The 18,575-nt window shown below is 38.2% G+C and overlaps 1 protein-coding gene across 18 annotated transcripts in view; it reads left to right on the top strand.

The window, feature by feature from the left end:
- The window catches only part of cacna1aa (calcium voltage-gated channel subunit alpha1 Aa), a 92,034-nt gene that overhangs the window by 27,186 nt on the left and 46,273 nt on the right, over positions 1–18,575 (top strand). For 13 of the 18 annotated variants that reach the window (XM_089128600.1, XM_089128608.1, XM_089128607.1 and 10 more), the window contains exons 7-26: positions 5,447–5,550; positions 6,639–6,754; positions 6,962–7,018; positions 7,424–7,498; positions 7,885–8,091; positions 8,597–8,709; positions 9,844–9,956; positions 10,084–10,215; positions 10,365–10,437; positions 10,523–10,640; positions 10,738–10,805; positions 11,280–11,389; positions 12,512–12,562; positions 13,163–13,295; positions 13,949–14,454; positions 15,323–15,666; positions 15,762–15,903; positions 16,339–16,468; positions 16,695–16,754; positions 18,077–18,183. In XM_089128600.1, the coding sequence (XP_088984726.1) occupies positions 5,447–5,550; positions 6,639–6,754; positions 6,962–7,018; positions 7,424–7,498; positions 7,885–8,091; positions 8,597–8,709; positions 9,844–9,956; positions 10,084–10,215; positions 10,365–10,437; positions 10,523–10,640; positions 10,738–10,805; positions 11,280–11,389; positions 12,512–12,562; positions 13,163–13,295; positions 13,949–14,454; positions 15,323–15,666; positions 15,762–15,903; positions 16,339–16,468; positions 16,695–16,754; positions 18,077–18,183 (2,759 nt within the window). The remainder of the gene's footprint in view (positions 1–5,446; positions 5,551–6,638; positions 6,755–6,961; positions 7,019–7,423; positions 7,499–7,884; positions 8,092–8,596; positions 8,710–9,843; positions 9,957–10,083; positions 10,216–10,364; positions 10,438–10,522; positions 10,641–10,737; positions 10,806–11,279; positions 11,390–12,511; positions 12,563–13,162; positions 13,296–13,948; positions 14,455–15,322; positions 15,667–15,761; positions 15,904–16,338; positions 16,469–16,694; positions 16,755–18,076; positions 18,184–18,575) is intronic. The other 5 variants (XM_089128605.1, XM_089128612.1, XM_089128611.1 and 2 more) reach the window with 1 other exon arrangement.

Below are 18,575 nucleotides of genomic sequence, written 5' to 3'. Positions count from 1 at the left end.
TTTAATATATATTTTTAAATATGGTTCATTCCTGTGATGTCAAAGCTGAATTTTAAGCATCATCACTCCAGTCTTCAGTGGCTATGTTTACAGTGACTATGCACTACTTTTGTTTTTTAATCGAACTTAATTAATTCCGGTTGATGATTCTGAATATAGTGTTTACATGAATGCTACAACATCAATTAGTGATCGGGTTGATGTGTGTGTTTACTGTATAAAATATATTTTTTGACATGCACACACTGAACGAATATACAGAGATTACCACTGTTTGTGCAAAATGATCTTTCTCCTACATTGGTTCTTTATTTGTTTTAAACAGCAGACTTATTATTTATCCATTTCTGGCCATACTTTGGAGACAATGACTTCTAAGCTGCATTGTATTGCACAACGGTTCATATTTATCACGCTGTAAACACGCCCAAAAGCAGTCTTCTGTGGATGAGTATCCTGAAAGAACAAGGAGTGGTGGGACGTTGTCCTGCTCCACTTCACAAACGCAGAGTGAAAGGAAATTTTTAGAATGACTGACGGGACACTCATTTATGTGACACGAAGAACAGCTCGTTCCACACTTCATACATTATTATGGTATCTATGCCATTGCACATGTGCAGTCCATTCAGTTTTGTTTTTCAATCTGATCAAGTGTTAACATGTCCTCTCCATCAGATTAGAAAAGGAAAAAAATCACCCTTTCAATCTGATCGAAATTTCATTCGGATCGATTAAGGTGTTAACATGAGGGCTCTTCAGTCCGGTTGAGCCGTCAATCCGATTACTAACAGATTATTTGGTTGCATGTTGTAAGGCCTGCCCAATCGGCCCAACGGAAGTTTCCGATAAGCGAGTGAAGGTTACTGCCTGACTTTTTTTTTTTTACTGCTTCACATTTTTTTAAGTGTGGCAAAGTAATTTAATTCCAATTAAACTTTTATCTGACTCCATTTTATCATGACCTCGAATTTAGGTTGGAATGCCAATTGGTTATTGGTCATTTAGTTTAGCAGCACATTTGATTATTCTATTTAACTCTTGATTTTATATATACCTGTTCATTTGTAATCTATGTCACTTTGAGGTCCTCGTGCCGGCCGTTTAACGTCTCAAGATCACAAACTCTGTTTTGGTCACTAAACCAAGGTAATTGGCGAATATCTTAGACGGTCGCATTCACGCTTACTCAATCTTAGATATTTTTGTAGCCTCCCGTGGTCAGTGTACACTTGAATTAAAATAACGTTTACTTTAGACAGGGGTCATGACCACTACTACAGATATAAGCCAACCAATATTACTTCTCTGATAGTAGCTTTGGTTTGGTCATGCCATGGTTTCCCACGTAAACTTAACTAGAGTAACATTATATTAAACAGAGGTAAAAATCACCCTATTTAGGTTGGAAGAGCAACATTTTGCTAAATGGAAATTCCCTTTTTGTCTTTACAAAACCAGGTACACTTGAATTAGTGCCAAATATTAGCCGGCACTCTAAAATCACAGCTGGCTGTCACTAATCTAACGCAGATTTGTGTGAACATTCGCATTCACTTAATTTATTTGGGAAAATAATTTCAGAGTAAGTCAATCCAAATGTAACAATTAATTATTAGGTAAATGTATCATGCCAATTACATAACCGATTCAAAGATAATCAAATACAATAACATCAAATGCTCTGAGATAAAGAGAAAAGCTGTATAAGCTACCTAACATAAGAAAAATACATGAGGCTGAGTGTCTTGAGGACATTCAACATCACGGGCTGATTTGAACTTCAAAGCGCGCCCTGAACCCTTTTCAGCATCTCCCTAAATACTCAGACCAAGGCAAACCCTCTTTTCAAATATAAACATGAGTTCACAATGGGAATTTGCATTAATCACCATCCCAGACTTACTGCGGGCAGAAGTTGATTTGCATGGGGCCACACTAACAGCAGTTAACAAGATATCTCTAAACTCTCCACACCTTATTACCTTCTTGGCTTACTTCTGTGAGAATGAGACCTTTGTACCAGTCACACTGAGACATTTCAAATGATACCAAACATGTATGTGGGTAGCAGGACGAGGCCAAAGGGCCATGAGAGAACAGCACGAGGCTGGTGGCGTGATTGCTGATGAGTCCCACCTGTGCAACGCACCGGTCTCGTATCTCTCACAGAGGAGCAGACATATAAAAAGATGAGCGACTATGGTGAAGGACGAGAGAGGACCAGGCCTGGACTGTTTTATTTGATGCTTTGATTTATTATGTGTGGCGGCAGTCGTCCTTGGGGGGCTGCCATCTTTACTTTCATTTTGTGTTTATTTATTTATTAAAGTTTTTAAATGTTCGCCGGTTCCCACCTCCCTCTTCCCATAACAGCAAACTTCGTTACAATGTATGAAATGGTATGATAATTGTTCACATTAAACCATATAGATTTTTGGGTGAATTCAGAATGGAATGATATGTAAATTGGAAGGTGATCAACTCATGATCAAGTGTATCGAATCGTGATGTTAATATATCATAAGAGATTTCCGATGTTAATTTCCTTTGTTTTTTCAGAGAGTGTTCCTCTCTTCCAGTTTTTCCAGTCCTTCAGAAATGGTGAAACATGATCCTTCAGAAATCATTTGAATATGATGATTTGATGTTCAAGAATCAAATTATTCTTTATATATAGTATATATATATATATATTCATATGTATACTTCTGTCATGAAACTCTAGATAGCGCAGGCTTGATGGGTCCTTACCGGAGCTGATGATATTTACTGTGTTAACTACTTGGCACGAGCTTATTGGTTCATATTGCATCTGCAGCCAATTACCTTGCTGCTCACAATATTTAAATGGCTGGTTAGCATTCATTATAGCAGTTTGCAGCATGGTTTTAGAAACCCTCCACCTTCCCCAGCTCCAACTGTATAGAACCTGTATGATATATGCTATTTGTGCATCAACAGTATGACTTACATAATCATAATCAGCGTAGCAGATCTATTCCGCCATGACATTAACATTGTCATTTCCATTACCATGCTAGACTTGTCATGATTATAAAACATATACAGTATGTAATATATATTGTAATATATATATGTAATATGTAATATATATATGTAATATACATTCTTTGTGCATGGACACTGTACTTTTGTCTCAGATGGGCTTGAAATTGGAGGGCCTCATCTTTTCACCTGGACATCCTGTATTATTTTGGTTTTGATTAATCCTTAATCCTTAGTGTAGAGGATTACTGATTTCTTCTACGTCTAGATTATCAAAAAATAGCCAATCTTAAGGACTGAATAGCCCCACCAAATCCACATCCCCGTTAACTTTCACTCGCAGACATACAGTAAGCAAAATCTTGCCTATAGAGTCAGAGGCGGTGCAGTGCATTTATAGTCTTATCGCTTTTGGCCAGCCTGTCCACTCTGAACAGACAGAGCTGTTTCCGGTGAGGTGAGTTCAGCCGCCCTCTACGACAGAAAATAGGGCAGTGATGTCAATGCTATGTTCAAGATTTCCACATACTAATTTTGTTACCTCAGGGACCAGTTTAAATTAAAAGCCGATTTACCTGAAGAACTAAAGGTTTATTTCAAAAAAAGATCTTGATTTGGTCAATGAGAAATAAGAGGGTGGTAATTCCACATGACTTAGGCTTGCATTTCTCCACAGCCCAATTAGACGTCAACATACTGTATATTATTTGGTCTGACTGTATTTTTATACTTGTTTTCTTTTTTCATTACTCTGCGTCTCGCCGCCTCTAAACCCCTATTTCTACTTGCCCCTGCTTTTTTCTTCCTCCTGTTTCCCTCCTCTCTCTGGTGAACATGGCTCTATATATAACACACCCTGCTCAACTGAAGTTATTCTTACAGCTGCTGAGAAAGAAACCTATGAAAATTTAATTGCAAAAAAGCTGCAGTACATACTGGGGCTTTCAGAGCTCTCAGACATGGAGTGGATGAAAAAGAAGTGGGGCAGATAAAGGAAGACAGAAAAAGGGGAAGAAAGGAAGACTGCTTCATAGCTATGACAAAATGACATTTTGTTTTAACAAAGTCGCTTTGGATTAAAATGTCTGCTAAATGCAACAATGTAATGTAAATGAAAATGAAATACAAAGATATCAGCAGCTTCAGCTGGTTAATAAATGAGCTATTTTAAAATATCTTTAAAGGATTAGCTACTGTAGTTTACTTTATTTACTCATCCCATTCCAAACTTTTTTGAGTGCAAAAGGAGATATTTAGCAGAATGCCCAAGCTGTTTTTTTTTTGTTTGTTTTTTTTCATTTAATGAAAGCAAATGGTGACCTTAAAAGTAATATTGTCCCCCATAAACAGCTGTTATAGGCTATAGAAAATCATATGGCCTACTTCTATGATTTCTAACCTTCTTCCGATAGTCTAAAGGTCTGGCGAGACTATGTGAATGATGACACCATTTTCATTTTTGGGTGATCTATCCCTTATAAACAAAAAGTGTTTTCTTGAAATGCTTCAAAACCAAATTGTGCAGACATTGTGACATCATCTGCATTTTTTTTTTTATAAAGCAACACTTGTGGGCTGTTTCAATCTGGGCTTTTGTAGCCTTGGTTCTTCCCTAGAGGCAGTCAGTGGAGCAATGCCATACAAGATGGCTGCCCATTTGTTCCTCTCTGCAGTGGCTGGGTGCAGTGGTGCCGAGCACCCAGCTGTGTGTACCATAGATGAAGCAGCCCCAGCCAGATGGTTGCCACTTTCAGGTTGCACATGGCAAGGTACATGGTGTCCTTGGATCTGACACGGTACTGTCATAGATGTTCTCGTCCTCTGTAAGCAGGGTCAGATTTCAACTTGTCTTCTCCCTATAAAAATACCAATAAAAAAAAAATTCGTCTTCCTAATGGGCTCTATGCACGGCGTTATTTCCGGTGAAGCATTAGGGATGCTCGATAACATCCGCCGATCATAGAGTCCAATGCAATACCGAGAATTTATATTGAATTTTATACTCCATGGTTATACTAATGAAACGTTAGTCACAAAAACAGATAAAACAGACACCCCTCGTTGTGTTTATGCTTCTTTTTAAAATTATATTAAATAAACATAACTATATATAAAATTACATCTAAACGTATGTACGTTTCGTTTCAAAGACGGGAGGACAGTAAATATTGAAGACTCTGCCATAATCCCGTTTTCTCCGGTTTTCCTCCGCTTTAATCTACACAACCGGAAATGGACGAGCATCCTTACGTCAAATGCGGAACTTATGCGTGCATATAGCCCATTGACGCCATTTGAAGAGAGCTGTTGAGAGTCTTGGTAAGCCAAATGCAAAGAAAACCAGATGAACAAACTATACTCTCAGCTGGAGAGAGAGAAAAAAAATGTTTGAATGTGTGCCTCATTGTACTTACTGGGCTGTTTTATGCTGTTACAGAGCAATGATGCTTCAGGGAGTGCATGGAACTGGATGTACTTCATCCCCCTCATCATCATCGGCTCCTTCTTCATGCTCAATCTTGTACTGGGTGTGTTGTCAGGGTAAGAAACCTCAGGGAGTGTGAGCTAATATAATCAGATGTATCTTTTGTTTTTATGTCTACACTTTTGGTGTATTGTCTAATTTGCTAATACATTTCAGTGTTTATGGTATTTGTGTGGGTTGTATATAAAAATATGTAGTGTGTTGGGATTTTTTTGTGTTAAATTCATTATTCCTTATTCAGAAATGCAAGTTTATTCTTTTTTGTGAATTATATTTTGAATTCCAGATTTTAGTGTTACAGTAAGCATTGTTCAAGTGAGGGATACTCCACAGCAAACGATTTTATTGCACAACATGGAGGCAAAGAAGCTAATGTACAGCTAGCCATGGATGATCTTGCTTATAACATGGTCATTTGCCATCATTGACAACTTAAAGCTGTTATTGATGTTTACAGCACAATATTTGACCAGAAGGATACAATTATTTCCATCAGTTACGGCTTGTTAGATCTAGCAATATACCCGCTTTGAATCAGACATACTGATAAAGTAGTGCGTAAGATTGCATTTATTTGAATGAATGAATTATAGAATTGATTTAAATTAATTATCGAGAGAATGAGCGAGAGAGAGATAACAAGTATTAGTTGATGTGGTTCTGAATGTTTCTGTGTCTCTCCGCTCTGTGTGAGGGTGCTTCAATGAAAACAGCGCATTAATATAGAACAGTGATTAAACTTGACTTGGAACTTCCTGTGCCAATCAGAATCGAGTTATCAGACAGACCATGGTACCATGCTATAATACAGTTTAATTCATCAGATGTAACTATAGATAAATTATAATATAAATTATGTCTAAAGATGTTAATTACAGAGAATTTGTTCCCATGATTTAGGTCATGGTCACTTTTATTTATATAGCACCTTAAAACAGCATTACTGCTGACCAAGGTGCTTCACAGAAACACAATAAAAACAAAAGTCGTACATTCATTTGTACGATTTATTCATTTGTTCCCTTGTTCTGAATTTAGTTAAATCGTGGCCTCAAATTAGTACAACATGGCCACATGTTGATGTGGCTTTTGTGTACATCTGTTGATGAGAATTTTTTTGCATGCATGTGTGTATGTGATGCAGAGAGTTTGCGAAAGAAAGGGAGCGTGTGGAGAACAGGAGCGAGTTTCTTAAGCTGAAGCGTCAGCAGCAGATAGAGAGAGAGCTGAACGGATATCTGGAGTGGATCTGCAAAGCAGGTAAATGCCATAGAAATAGCCATTAAATACTAGAGAAGCTGAAGCCAAGAGTACAGATAGAAGCTTGTCTCTTTTGATACGGATGTCTTTACATGCGTACATCTCAGTCTTGGAACGTGTTGATAATGTACAAAATGTTTCATCAGGCGTCATTTACACACTAGAAATTGCCCCGCTTTCATGAATCTCTTTTTTTATTGTGTACAGAAGAGGTGATTCTGGCTGACGATGACAATGACACAGATGACCGGATGCCCTTTGACGGTATTTACATGAACTCCTCCGTCCTTCCTTCCTTTTCATCCCCCTCTCCTCCTCTCTTTGCTCCCTCACTGGGACTAGGTGTTGATTTCCCATTGTAAGGGAAGAGAGATATCAATAGCATGTTGGCTTTGCTGAGGGGGTGATATTGTATACTTCATGTCCATAAGCACAGTTAATTCAGTGTACATGAGAACATTTACATGGACCGTCCATCTGTAGATTTCTCAACGTCATATTTGTTTATGATCCGTATAACAGACACGCTACACTTCCTAGTTTTCTCTTCTTTTCTTATTTGTTAAATTCTGTAATTCTATAAATCTGTGAGTATTTAGGCTGTCTGAATCTGTGTGTATGCTGTGAGTATGATCAATTAGAAATGAGTGATTATGGTGTGCTACACAGGCTCAAAGAGGAGGCCCACAATTAAGAAGAGTAAAACTGAGCTGCTCGATGCTGAGGATGGAGATGGAGATATAGGTGTGCTTGAGAGTTAAACATACACTTAAACATTAAAGTAATGTAGGCTATAGGCTCAAGAGGTGATCATTGGGAATATTATCATAAAAATAAATGCTAGTGTTTGGTATTCTTTGAAAGACAAACCATGGTATATTAAAATAAAGTTTTGAAATATAGTACCATAGTAGTATTACATATTATTATTTTTAATTTCAAAATATATTATTAGAATTATAATTTGTGAAAAGCTGGTTTGATAAATTAACCTGAAATTCATAAATATAGTACAGTAGTTTTCCTTTTAGAAATTATATGTGTTTTTTTCCCCTTTATATTTTCATTGAATTTTATGGTGTCCTGTTTCCCCTGCCGCTCGGCTTCTCTGTTTCTTTATGGTCCGTCAGGTTCTCCATTTGCACGGGGTAGTCTGAAGAGCTCGAAGCTGGAGGGCTCTTCCTTCCATAAAAAGGAGCGTCGACTGAGATTTTTCATTAGGCACATAGTGAAGACACAAACATTCTACTGGTCTGTGCTTTGTCTGGTGGGACTCAACACACTGTGTGTGGCTGCCGTGCACTATGACCAGCCTGACCTGCTCTCCGATTTCCTCTGTAAGTCTGTTGACTAATCTTTAACACAGAATCTGCTAACTTTTCTGAATTTTCTCTGCATATTGTGTGGTCTACAAAATCTGTGGCTGTTTAATCTCTGCAGATGTGCTTGTCAGCAGTCTAGAATCTGTGAAGTTTCTTTCATTGTCTGTTGATAAAGGAAGAGAAAATTTTCTATTTTCTAAAGATGTTACTCTTTCTCTTCTTTTGTCTTAGTTTATTCAATAGTTGTTTGAAAGTATTTTGGACCCCAAAAGTAATGTTCTTCTAGTTTAGTCCTAATCTTCCACTTTCTACAACAACTCTTTTTCTTTTTTTGCTGACAAAAAGTGCGTGCTCTATGAAAAAAAAAAATCTCATTTAATGCATGATACATTTTTAAATTAGGCTGCATTTTGGGTCACTAAAAGCCTCAGTGATTCCTTCTGTGGTATTCTTTCTTTTTTTCATATCTTTGTCCTTTGCAAACCCTCTCTGTCTGTTTTCATCTCTCTCCTCAATCCAGACTTTGCTGAGTTCACCTTCCTGGGGATCTTTATGGCAGAGATGTGTATTAAGATGTATGGGCTGGGGACTAGACCTTATTTTCACTCCTCCTTCAACTGTTTTGACTGCATCGTGAGTTTCTCTTGTCTTTTGTTCTATTGTCTTCTTTTAGTAAATCAGAAATTTTTGGAGGAAACCAAAAGCATGATACCAGCTTTCCAATCATTCCACTCTTACCCCTTTTCCACCAAAGCATCTTGAGAGCCGGTTCGGAGATAGTTCCTGCGCGAACCAATTCTTCATTCAACCGGTTCTCGGCCAGGAAAACGGGTTCCAAAGCGGCACCAACTCTTTTCTGGACTAGAACCGTTCTTTCACCACGTCATGCTTACGTCGGGGGCTGGGGCGGGTTAAGATGTGTTCTAAACATCTTTTCTGACCATCGCAAAGCCAGGAGAAACATTTGCAGAAACACTATGGAGTCCGCCTTTGTAATTGTTATGCTTGAAGTTAGCACAAGCGTTTCTATTTTTATTATTTTTTTTTTTACTGTATTATTATAAGCAAAGAAGAAAACAGTCACAATACAGAACAAATAAATGGAAAGAAAAAAAGACACAAGACAGGGGTACATAACTAATTACATAGATTACATATCAAAAGAAAAGATCAAAAGACTTACATATTTCAACTGTTTTTAAAGCCTTCTTGGTACACGAGTTAGAGATAATCCCAAAGTAATGTTGTACTTGCAAGCGTTTCTAGCTAAGACGTATGGCGACGTACACAGTGACGTAACAACGTCGTTCCCTGGGCGCTCTAGTCAGTGGAAATACAAACAGGTTCTGAAAGGGTTCGCAAGTTGAACCAATCCGAACCAATCTTGAACCAGCACCAGTTTCGAACCAGTTCTTTTTTGGTGGGAAAAGGCTATCTCAGGTCAAGATGTTGATATAGTTACTGAAATTAGTTTGTATTATTAAAGATTATTAATAATTCAGAATTCACTGTCACTGCGCTGTAAAATAAATTGGTTTCTTAATCAGTATTTTAGTGTTGAAGATTGATGATTTTCAAGCAAAACTGTAAAATAGTACTAGAATATGTTGAATTAAGTACAATGTTTGTTCTGCTAAGACAAGCCGATAGTTTTGAACACTGGCTGGTTATGTACTTGCTCAAAAATGTATTTTGGATCAATTTTAACCCAAAAAAGTAACGGACTGCTATTTTTTGTATGTGCGTGTATTTGTGTGTGGGGGACAGGTCATTTGTGGCAGCATTTTCGAGGTGCTTTGGGCTATGATCCAGCCAGGAACCTCGTTTGGGATCAGTGTGTTACGAGCTCTCAGGTTACTGAGGATCTTCAAAGTGACCAAGTGAGTCTCTCACGTCTCGAGTCCCATGTCTGTCTCTCCTTCCCTCTCTTTGTCGAGTTTCCCATTTACCCTTCGAGCTGTCTCAAGGACTAAGTGTCTTAAAAGTCTTCTCTTTTCCCTTTCTCAGATATTGGGCATCTCTGAGGAACCTGGTGGTGTCTTTGTTGAACTCCATGAAGTCCATCATCAGTTTACTCTTCCTCCTTTTCCTCTTCATCGTGGTTTTTGCATTGCTGGGCATGCAGCTGTTTGGAGGACAGTCAGTATAACACTAAAATAATGGCATTCACTTTTAATTTATTTTTCTATTATTTAAAAAATACTAATTCAGGCTAACTTAGTGCCATAAATAAGACTATAGAAAATACTCTGTGTAACAATATTATAGCAAAAATGTTGTCTTTTCAGATTTAATTTTGAATCCGGCACACCACCAACAAACTTTGATACTTTTCCTGCAGCAATAATGACAGTGTTTCAGGTGAGTAAATGTGCCCATCAAACTGTCCAATCATTCGGTTTGCTTTCCATGGCTTTTTTAAGATGGACCTTTCTGTGTACCTCAGATCCTGACGGGTGAAGACTGGAACATGGTCATGTATGATGGGATTGAGTCTCAGGGTGGAGTCAGAACGGGCATGGTCTTCTCAGTCTTCTTCATTGTTCTTACACTCTTCGGCAACTGTATCCAAACGCATAATATAGCATGCTGACATACTGTTTGCACAGTTTTCTCATACACTAATGAAGTATTAATATTGCTTAACACCTCTGTGAACAGATACTTTGCTCAATGTGTTCTTGGCTATCGCTGTGGACAATCTGGCTAATGCACAAGAGCTGACCAAGGTAAAACCAAACCACACATAGGGCCAGATTTACTAAACAGGGCAAATAAGCTTGAGACCGCAATCCCATAAAAGTGCTGATAGAAGTGGAAAGTTCTTCTCATGTTCTACTGACAATCTGCACAACCGCAACCAGATCATTTGCATAATGACCAACGCAATCTACCAAGTGTAGCGCAAATTAGTGTCTGGTTTAAGACGTGCTTTTTTGAGCCTTAATTGACGTGCGCAAACCTTAGTAAATCGCGTTGTGTGATTCATTTAAATATCCTCCACTCATAAATTTTGCGTCTAAAAGAGAAAATCCTGCAAATACAATAATATCAGCCTCAGAAATAACTGCCCACGCCTATTCAGCACTATAGCACTCTGTATGAGCACTTTTGATGACCACGGTCCTCTCACTCTTGTCTTTCTCTCAGACTGTTTATCCGTCACATTTTAATCAATATGCTTCATGTTTCTCTCTGTTTAGGATGAACAGGAGGAAGAGCAGGCAGCCAATAAGAAAATGGCTCTTCTAGAGACGGCGAAGGAAGTAGCTGAGGTCAGCCCACTGTCTGCAGCCAGCCTCTCCATTGCTGCGTGAGTATCTCTCTCTCAGCACTCCCTCTCTCTCCCTCTCCCTCTCTCTCTCTCTCTGTCCTGCAGCCACATTTTGTCTCCCACAAATTCTTTGTCCTCCTTATGTCCGTTTTCATGTGTTCAGTCTATTTTTAGTTCTTGTATCAGCTGCATTAATACACAGGTCAATCATAGACCCCCCCAAAAAGACCACTTCAATCTAAGAATTTTTACTTGTTTTGGTGTCCATTCTTTTCATTGATGTAGTTCTACTGTGAACTTTAAATAATATAGAATACATATTATAAAATATTATAATATATTTGTAGAAACCATAACAGATTTTTACAGGATTCTTTGATTAAATAGAAAGTTCAAAACAGCATTTGAAGAGTTCAGATGCAAAAGCCTCTAAATGCCATTTGAAATTTTCTTCTAAAATGATCATTTTTATCAAGCTTGTATATTTAAGTTCAGTAATTTCACTTAAATGGCAATGAAAATTACCTATTAATTGTAATTTAAGTGAAATTACTGAACTTAAATATACAAGCTTGATAAAAAAATGGTCATTTTAGAAGAAAATTTCAAATGGCATTTAGAGGCTTTTGCATCTGAACTCTTCATTTATTTTAAATGGAAATCATTTTTAGCATTAATTTCTTTTCTTTTTTTTCCCCCAGGCCAAATCATTTGTAAAAAAAATAAAAAAATAAAAAAAGTGACATTCTACCCTGCTGGAAATTCAGTTTAACATTGGAAATGCATTTTGGAACATAGTAGCTGGACTCTAGCTATTTGTATTATTAGTTGGTATATGTTCCTAATCACACATAGAACTTTAATGGAACATACTTTTTTTTCCCCCGTTATATTTGGTGTCATACATCGATAATATAATCCTTTGTCCTAAAAGATCATCTGTGATCCTCTCACAGTTATATACACACAACTTACATGCAAAAGCACAGACCGATTTAATATGTTTCAGGTTTGTCCGAGTGTGAATTTAACCAAGTATTTGTAAGGAAAAGAAGAGAGAATCAGAAGAAAATATGTGTGTATTAGTGAGGACAAGTGTGTGAATGAGGAAGAAGAGCAAAGAGATGTTCTGTGTTTCACACATGCTGTTTTCCTCCTCAGCGTGACAGTAAACTCTGAGCGTCTTGATGCAACAGAACACTTTCTGGACTGGTATTTATTCATTTATACTCTTTCTGTTTTTTTTTTAAACGCCTCTCTATTCGCCCCACACTTCCCACTCTTCTCCCATTAGCCTTTTCGACATGTGCATTTCCTCCTCGGTTCTCTGTGCTACTCCCTGCTCTGTTCTACAGGCCGCTGGGTGGGATGGGACGGGTTTGTCACTCCTCGTCTCTTCTTCTCTCTTCATCCTGCTACTCATCATCTGCTGTTCTCCTCTTATCTCTTTTTCTTTTTCTCTTTCACATGCTTTGCTCCAAGGGTGGGGCGCCTGTGATGTCTTCACTCCCAGAATTATTATAGTTATCTTATTTGTGTGTTTGTGCGTGCGAGTTTGCACACGTGTGTGTGTGTGTGTGTGTGTGTGTGTGTGCGTGTGTGCGTGTGCGCGGTTGTGTGTGTGTGTGTTCTGTGAGTGAGTTTGACCCAGGCGGTGCAATCATCCTCTTTTAACAAATGGTAGCTGGTAGCTTGTAGGTGGGCAATTTTTCAGCCTGTGGTTTCTGCAGCATCCTCACTTTTCCCTCTTGATGATTACTAATCTCAGATCTACTATAAATGTCCCTCTCTGTCTCTCACTCTTTTTTGCAGCAAAGAGCAACAGAAGAACAACAAAGGTTGTAAGTCAGTATGGGAGCAGCGCACTAGTGAGTTGAGGCGACAGACCCTGGTCAACAGCAGAGAGGCTCTTTACAATGAGTTGGAACCTGAAGAACGCTGGAAGGTGAGAAGAAATTATAAAGAAAGAGATGGATATACATATTAGTTAACAGCTGATTTATCAACATATTTATCGTATCAGTCGATATTTAATATTTAACTGTACTTAACAAATAAATTCCAATAACACTGTTAAATGTAATCTCTTAATGAATATCCATTTTTCATATTGTATATTATAATATTGTGGTGCCTAAATTCACTTAAGCATGTAAAATGATTAATTTTGTACTTGTTTTTTTATAATTTTTGGAAAATAATATATAAAATTCTAATATCGGCCATTTAGCCAATTATTATTTATGAAAATAATTATCAGATTATCATATTGGCAGGATTATTGATGTTGGTGCTTTTTAATATGATCCCTACTCATAGTATATACAATTTACTGGTTCACTACAAAAATAATTTTCTTATTCAGTATTTTTGTCTTGTTTTCCACTAAAAATAATATGTAATAACCCTTTAAGCAATCTATAACCAAAATATGAAGTGTTTTAATATTTAATTTTATAATTTTAAAATGTTAAATAAATACAAAATAATTAGATAAATAATCTTTTTTTTTTTTTTCGGGGAAAAACGTTTTTTATTTATTTTTTTTTTTTATTCTTCTACCAAATGTGGTTGTTTTGTTTTTAATCATGCAATCAGGTCTCGTACTCCCGTCACATTCGTCCCGATATGAAGACTCACCTGGACCGGCCATTGGTCGTGGACCCTCAGGAGAACCGCAATAACAATACCAACAAAAGCCGCCCGGGTGATGGCCAGCCCCAGCGTACTCATCAGCTCCTGCACAAACAGCCCAACTTCAATGAGGGGGACAGTGGAGGAGGAGGTGGAGGATCTGGGCCCTGGCCAGCATTGGAAAGAGGGGACTCTACAGGATCTCGTCGGAGTCTTTTGGGCTCTGAGAACCATGGGGAGGGTAGAGAGTCTCACCGCAGACATCAGCATGGCGAGCGCTGCAGCCAAGCCCGTCAACATCGTAAAGCCCCAGAAGAGGATGGAGAGGGTGGAGGGAGGAGACACAGGAATAAGGGCAGGGAAAGAGGACCTGAGTGTGAGCATACAGATGGAGGAGAGCGTAAACACAGACGTCATCGTCATGAGGGCGAGGGAAGGAAAGAGAGAGGGGTGCGACACCGAATCAGGAAGTGAGTTTAATAGAAATTAATCTCTGGTAACATGTTTTGTGCTATGCACTAGTTGGACGTGTTTGACAATTGACCCTTCGCCGGGAGTTTGATTGACAGGCGTTCGACCAATCATAATTCGCTGAATCCACCATTTTTGATGGTAAAATGGTATTTATTGTTTAAATTTCTTTTAAAAAACTACCAAATTTGAAAGGTGATACTTTGTTTCATATCAAAAGTAACCAGGTCTATCCTGTCTGTCAGCGTGTTGTCAGTGTCTTCACTGCTCCGCAATGTATTTTTTACTGTGTGAGAAGATGGTGTGAGATCGGCGTGGCTTGTCGGACATAGCAACAGTAACTAAAGGGGGCGGGTCTTTACAAACAGTCAATTGCATTCTCCTCTCGCATCTTTTCAAGTGCATTGAAAAATTCAGTTCTTAAGTTACATGAAGTTACATTTTTAAAAAACTCAGAGGTGTAAGTTCTATCTCCTGACTGAAAAACTGTGCTAATTAGCACATCCAGGTGATAGGAAAAAAATACGGAGGAGGAGCAAATCATTTTTATCATTAGGGCATACAACTTGTTCGCAAAACTCTATTTTTGCGCTATTTGCCTGCAGCAGTTAACCAATATTCAGATCCGCGGTTGAGATGAGGTCATTTTCGGCATTTTAAAGAGCTGATACTGGTGTTTGGATTACAGTCATAGAATATTTAACTACATTCTTAAAAAAATAATTAAAATGTCCTTTGAACAGTAGAGTACGTTTATTGTTATTTTATTTATAATTTGTTAATTGTTGATTCTTAGCGAATTCCTCCCTGAGGTTCCCAAAGAGCATGTCTTAAACTTGTTTTAATATGTCTCTCTTCTTTCATCAGGGATGGTTATGGAAGTGGCCCTACTCTCTCCACAACTCGTCCCATTCAGAAGACTCTGTCCAGGCAGGACAGTCAGTACAGTGAGGACCTGGACAATGCCATGAACAACAAGCTTGCCACCCAGCCACCTAGTAACTCCACCCCACATGATAGTCTGCTCAATCTGGCCAACAGTGCCCACAGTGCCGGCCTGGCACATACTGGCACAGAGAGCAGCCTTATTCTCACCAACCCTTCCTCTACTACTGCTAATGTTGCAAGCACTGGACACCTGGGCATGAAACCTGACTACACTGCCGTGGACATTCCCCCGATGTTCCCCTCTAGTAACGCCATCCTACAGGGTTAGAGAAAGAGCTGAAGAGGATTATTTACTTTTTTTTTCATTTGTTGAATCATCTGTCTTACTATGTTACTTCGTTTTGTCACATCTCCGCAGTCAATAAAAATGCCAACACTGAGCCCCTGCCCAAGAAGGAAGACACAAAGGGTGATGATGATGATGATGATAAGAAAGATGATGGGGATAAGAAACCCATGCCACCCTTCTCCTCAATGTTCATTCTGTCTACCACCAACCCGTGAGTGCAGTCAATGTGGTGAAACTTACCAGTTAACTTCTAGTTGGTACTGTGACTCTGCAGTTAAAGTCAATGTGAATTCAAATTAAAATTCTTTAATACATTAACAATTGTGCACATTAACCCTCACCATTTGCTATTTAATGGCCACTTTTCAAAGTTCAATCCATTCCAATGGATAAAAACAAATCCTGTCCCCTTTTTCCGTAGTTGAATGTACTTTTTATTTTTTAAATGCATCCAAATATGGAAGTAAAATGAGTTGCAAACACTGTATGATATCTTCAAACAAAATTTATAAAGTCACCTGGTTTCACCTTGTACTGTATTTTTTTATTTTGTGAAATTAAATAAGCTTTCGATTGAAACCATTCTCAATGTTGATGTAGTTGTTGTTTTTTACTACCTGGTCTACTTTATGATCATGTGCTTTAGATTTCGGAGGTTGTGCCACTATATCGTCACGCTCAGATATTTTGAGATGTGTATTCTGTTGGTCATTGCGATGAGCAGTATTGCCCTGGCCGCTGAAGACCCCGTCTGGCCCGAATCTCCCCGCAATAATGTGAGACAGTCCCACATCTCAACATCCTCTATTTATGTCTATGTAGTTCAGTCCACTTTTCTGTACTCTACTGGACTAGTAGCCATCTCATCTATCTATCTGTCCATGCTTCTAATCATTACCTAATCTATCTGTCCATTTCTCCATCCTTTCATATGTTTATTTATCATTATTTACATCCATCATTGCATAATTGTCATAAATTCTTTCTCTTTTGTGCTTACAGGTCCTGCGGTACTTTGACTATGTGTTCACGGGTGTGTTCACCTTTGAGATGCTCATTAAGGTACACATCTGTCCTCCTGTCTGTGCTATGATGTTCTATGTCACTCTTATATGCATTATACTTATCTATATTATACGCTCATTGTCACAATTGTAAACGCAACGACTTGCTTCTTCCACGGCGGGATTTTGACGTCACAGCATTTGTGTCCTGGCGGACCGTCAAATAATGTAACACACGTCTCCTAGACAAAGAATGCAACACACAAGTCTCCGGGACATCCTGTAGAATTCAACCAATCAGATCACGACGTCGAAACTCCTGAAATGTTTCCAGAAAGTAAAGTGTGCCATATGCATTAGACGTTTTGCCAACGGTCGATGAGCGTGATGTTTGAGGCTCAGACTATGTGTTGTGCTGCTCGATCCAATCCACTTTCAACAGTTTCTCAAAAATGGCACTTGCTGCACATCCACATTATTATTACTTGAAGTATTATTGGCTTCAAAATTATTTAAAGTACATTAAGTTGCATAGGGTACCCATGATTAAACCTGGAAATGTCAAGACGTATTAAAATAATGATCATATCATGGAAATTTAATACAATATTTAGGAAAAATCTTTTTTTTTTTTATTAAATACACATTGAGTACATTTTGCTCTCAATTACATCATTCTATAGAATAATCGTTACATCCTAAATCACGAATATCTGGAAAATCTTGGAAATTCATTAGCCAAATGGTCTGTGAACCCTGAATATAATGGAATTTGAAATAAACACAAATTGCCTAAATATACTATACCATCCCAAAGTTTGCAGTCAGTAAGATTTTTTTTAAATAAATAAATACGTTTATTCAGCCAAGATGCACTGAATTTATCAAAAGTGAAAGAAAACACATTTATAATGTTAAAAAAGATTTCTTTTTCAAATAAATGTTGAAAAAAATGTTTTATTCATCAAATAATTCTGAAAGAATTTATCATGGTTTTCTCTAAAATATTAAGCTGTTTTCAAGTCAAAGTTTTCAACATTGATGATAATAATAACAAATGTTTCTTGAGCATCAAATCATTATATTAGAATGAGATTCCTGAAGGATCATATGACAGGGAAGACTGGAGAAATGATACTGAAAATTCAGCTTTGCCTTCTCAGGAATAAAATCACATTTTAAAATACATTAAAATAGAAAACAGTGATTTTAAATGCAATATAATATTTAACAACATCACTGTTTGTATTGTATTTTCGATCAAATACACACAGCCTCGGTGAGCAGAAGAAACTCCTTTCTAAGACATTGAAAAATCTAACCGACGCCAAACATTTGAACGGTCATTCATTTAGTAAACATTTGCTCTCTGTGTTTCAGATGGTGGATTTAGGTCTTGTCCTGCATCAAGGCTCATATTTCCGTGACCTGTGGAACATCCTGGACTTTATAGTGGTTAGTGGTGCCCTGGTGGCGTTCGCCTTCACGTAAGTGTCATCAAAGCTCCAGCGCTCATGCCTCACTCTGCTCTCCTTCCCTGCTTGCTGCCTCTCCTCGTCCTTCCCCGTCTTGCTCCCTACAGGTCTAACGCCTGTGCTGTTGACACAGCTCTCTGCCACCCTGGAGCGCCAGCCTGCTCCCCATACAGCCCAGCTCTCTCCATCTCTCTCCTTCATTTCTTTCTCACCATTTCTCTGCCTTTCTCTACTTCCCCAACTCAGTTCTGTGCATTTGGCATATTATCTTGACCCTCTCTTTCCCTCCCCTTATCCCTCCCCACATTTAGCCCCAGTTCTCCTTTTGGAGATTTCTCACTGCATCTCCCCACCATGCACCGCATTTGCGCAGTGCCTACCCAGTGGGTGCACTTGGGCCCATT

The sequence above is a fragment of the Pimephales promelas genome, chromosome 3 (assembly GCF_988280905.1).
Source record: "Pimephales promelas chromosome 3, fPimPro1.hap1.1, whole genome shotgun sequence".
Lineage (NCBI taxonomy): Eukaryota > Metazoa > Chordata > Actinopteri > Cypriniformes > Leuciscidae > Pimephales > Pimephales promelas.
This window is presented reverse-complemented; position numbering and strand designations above follow the sequence as displayed.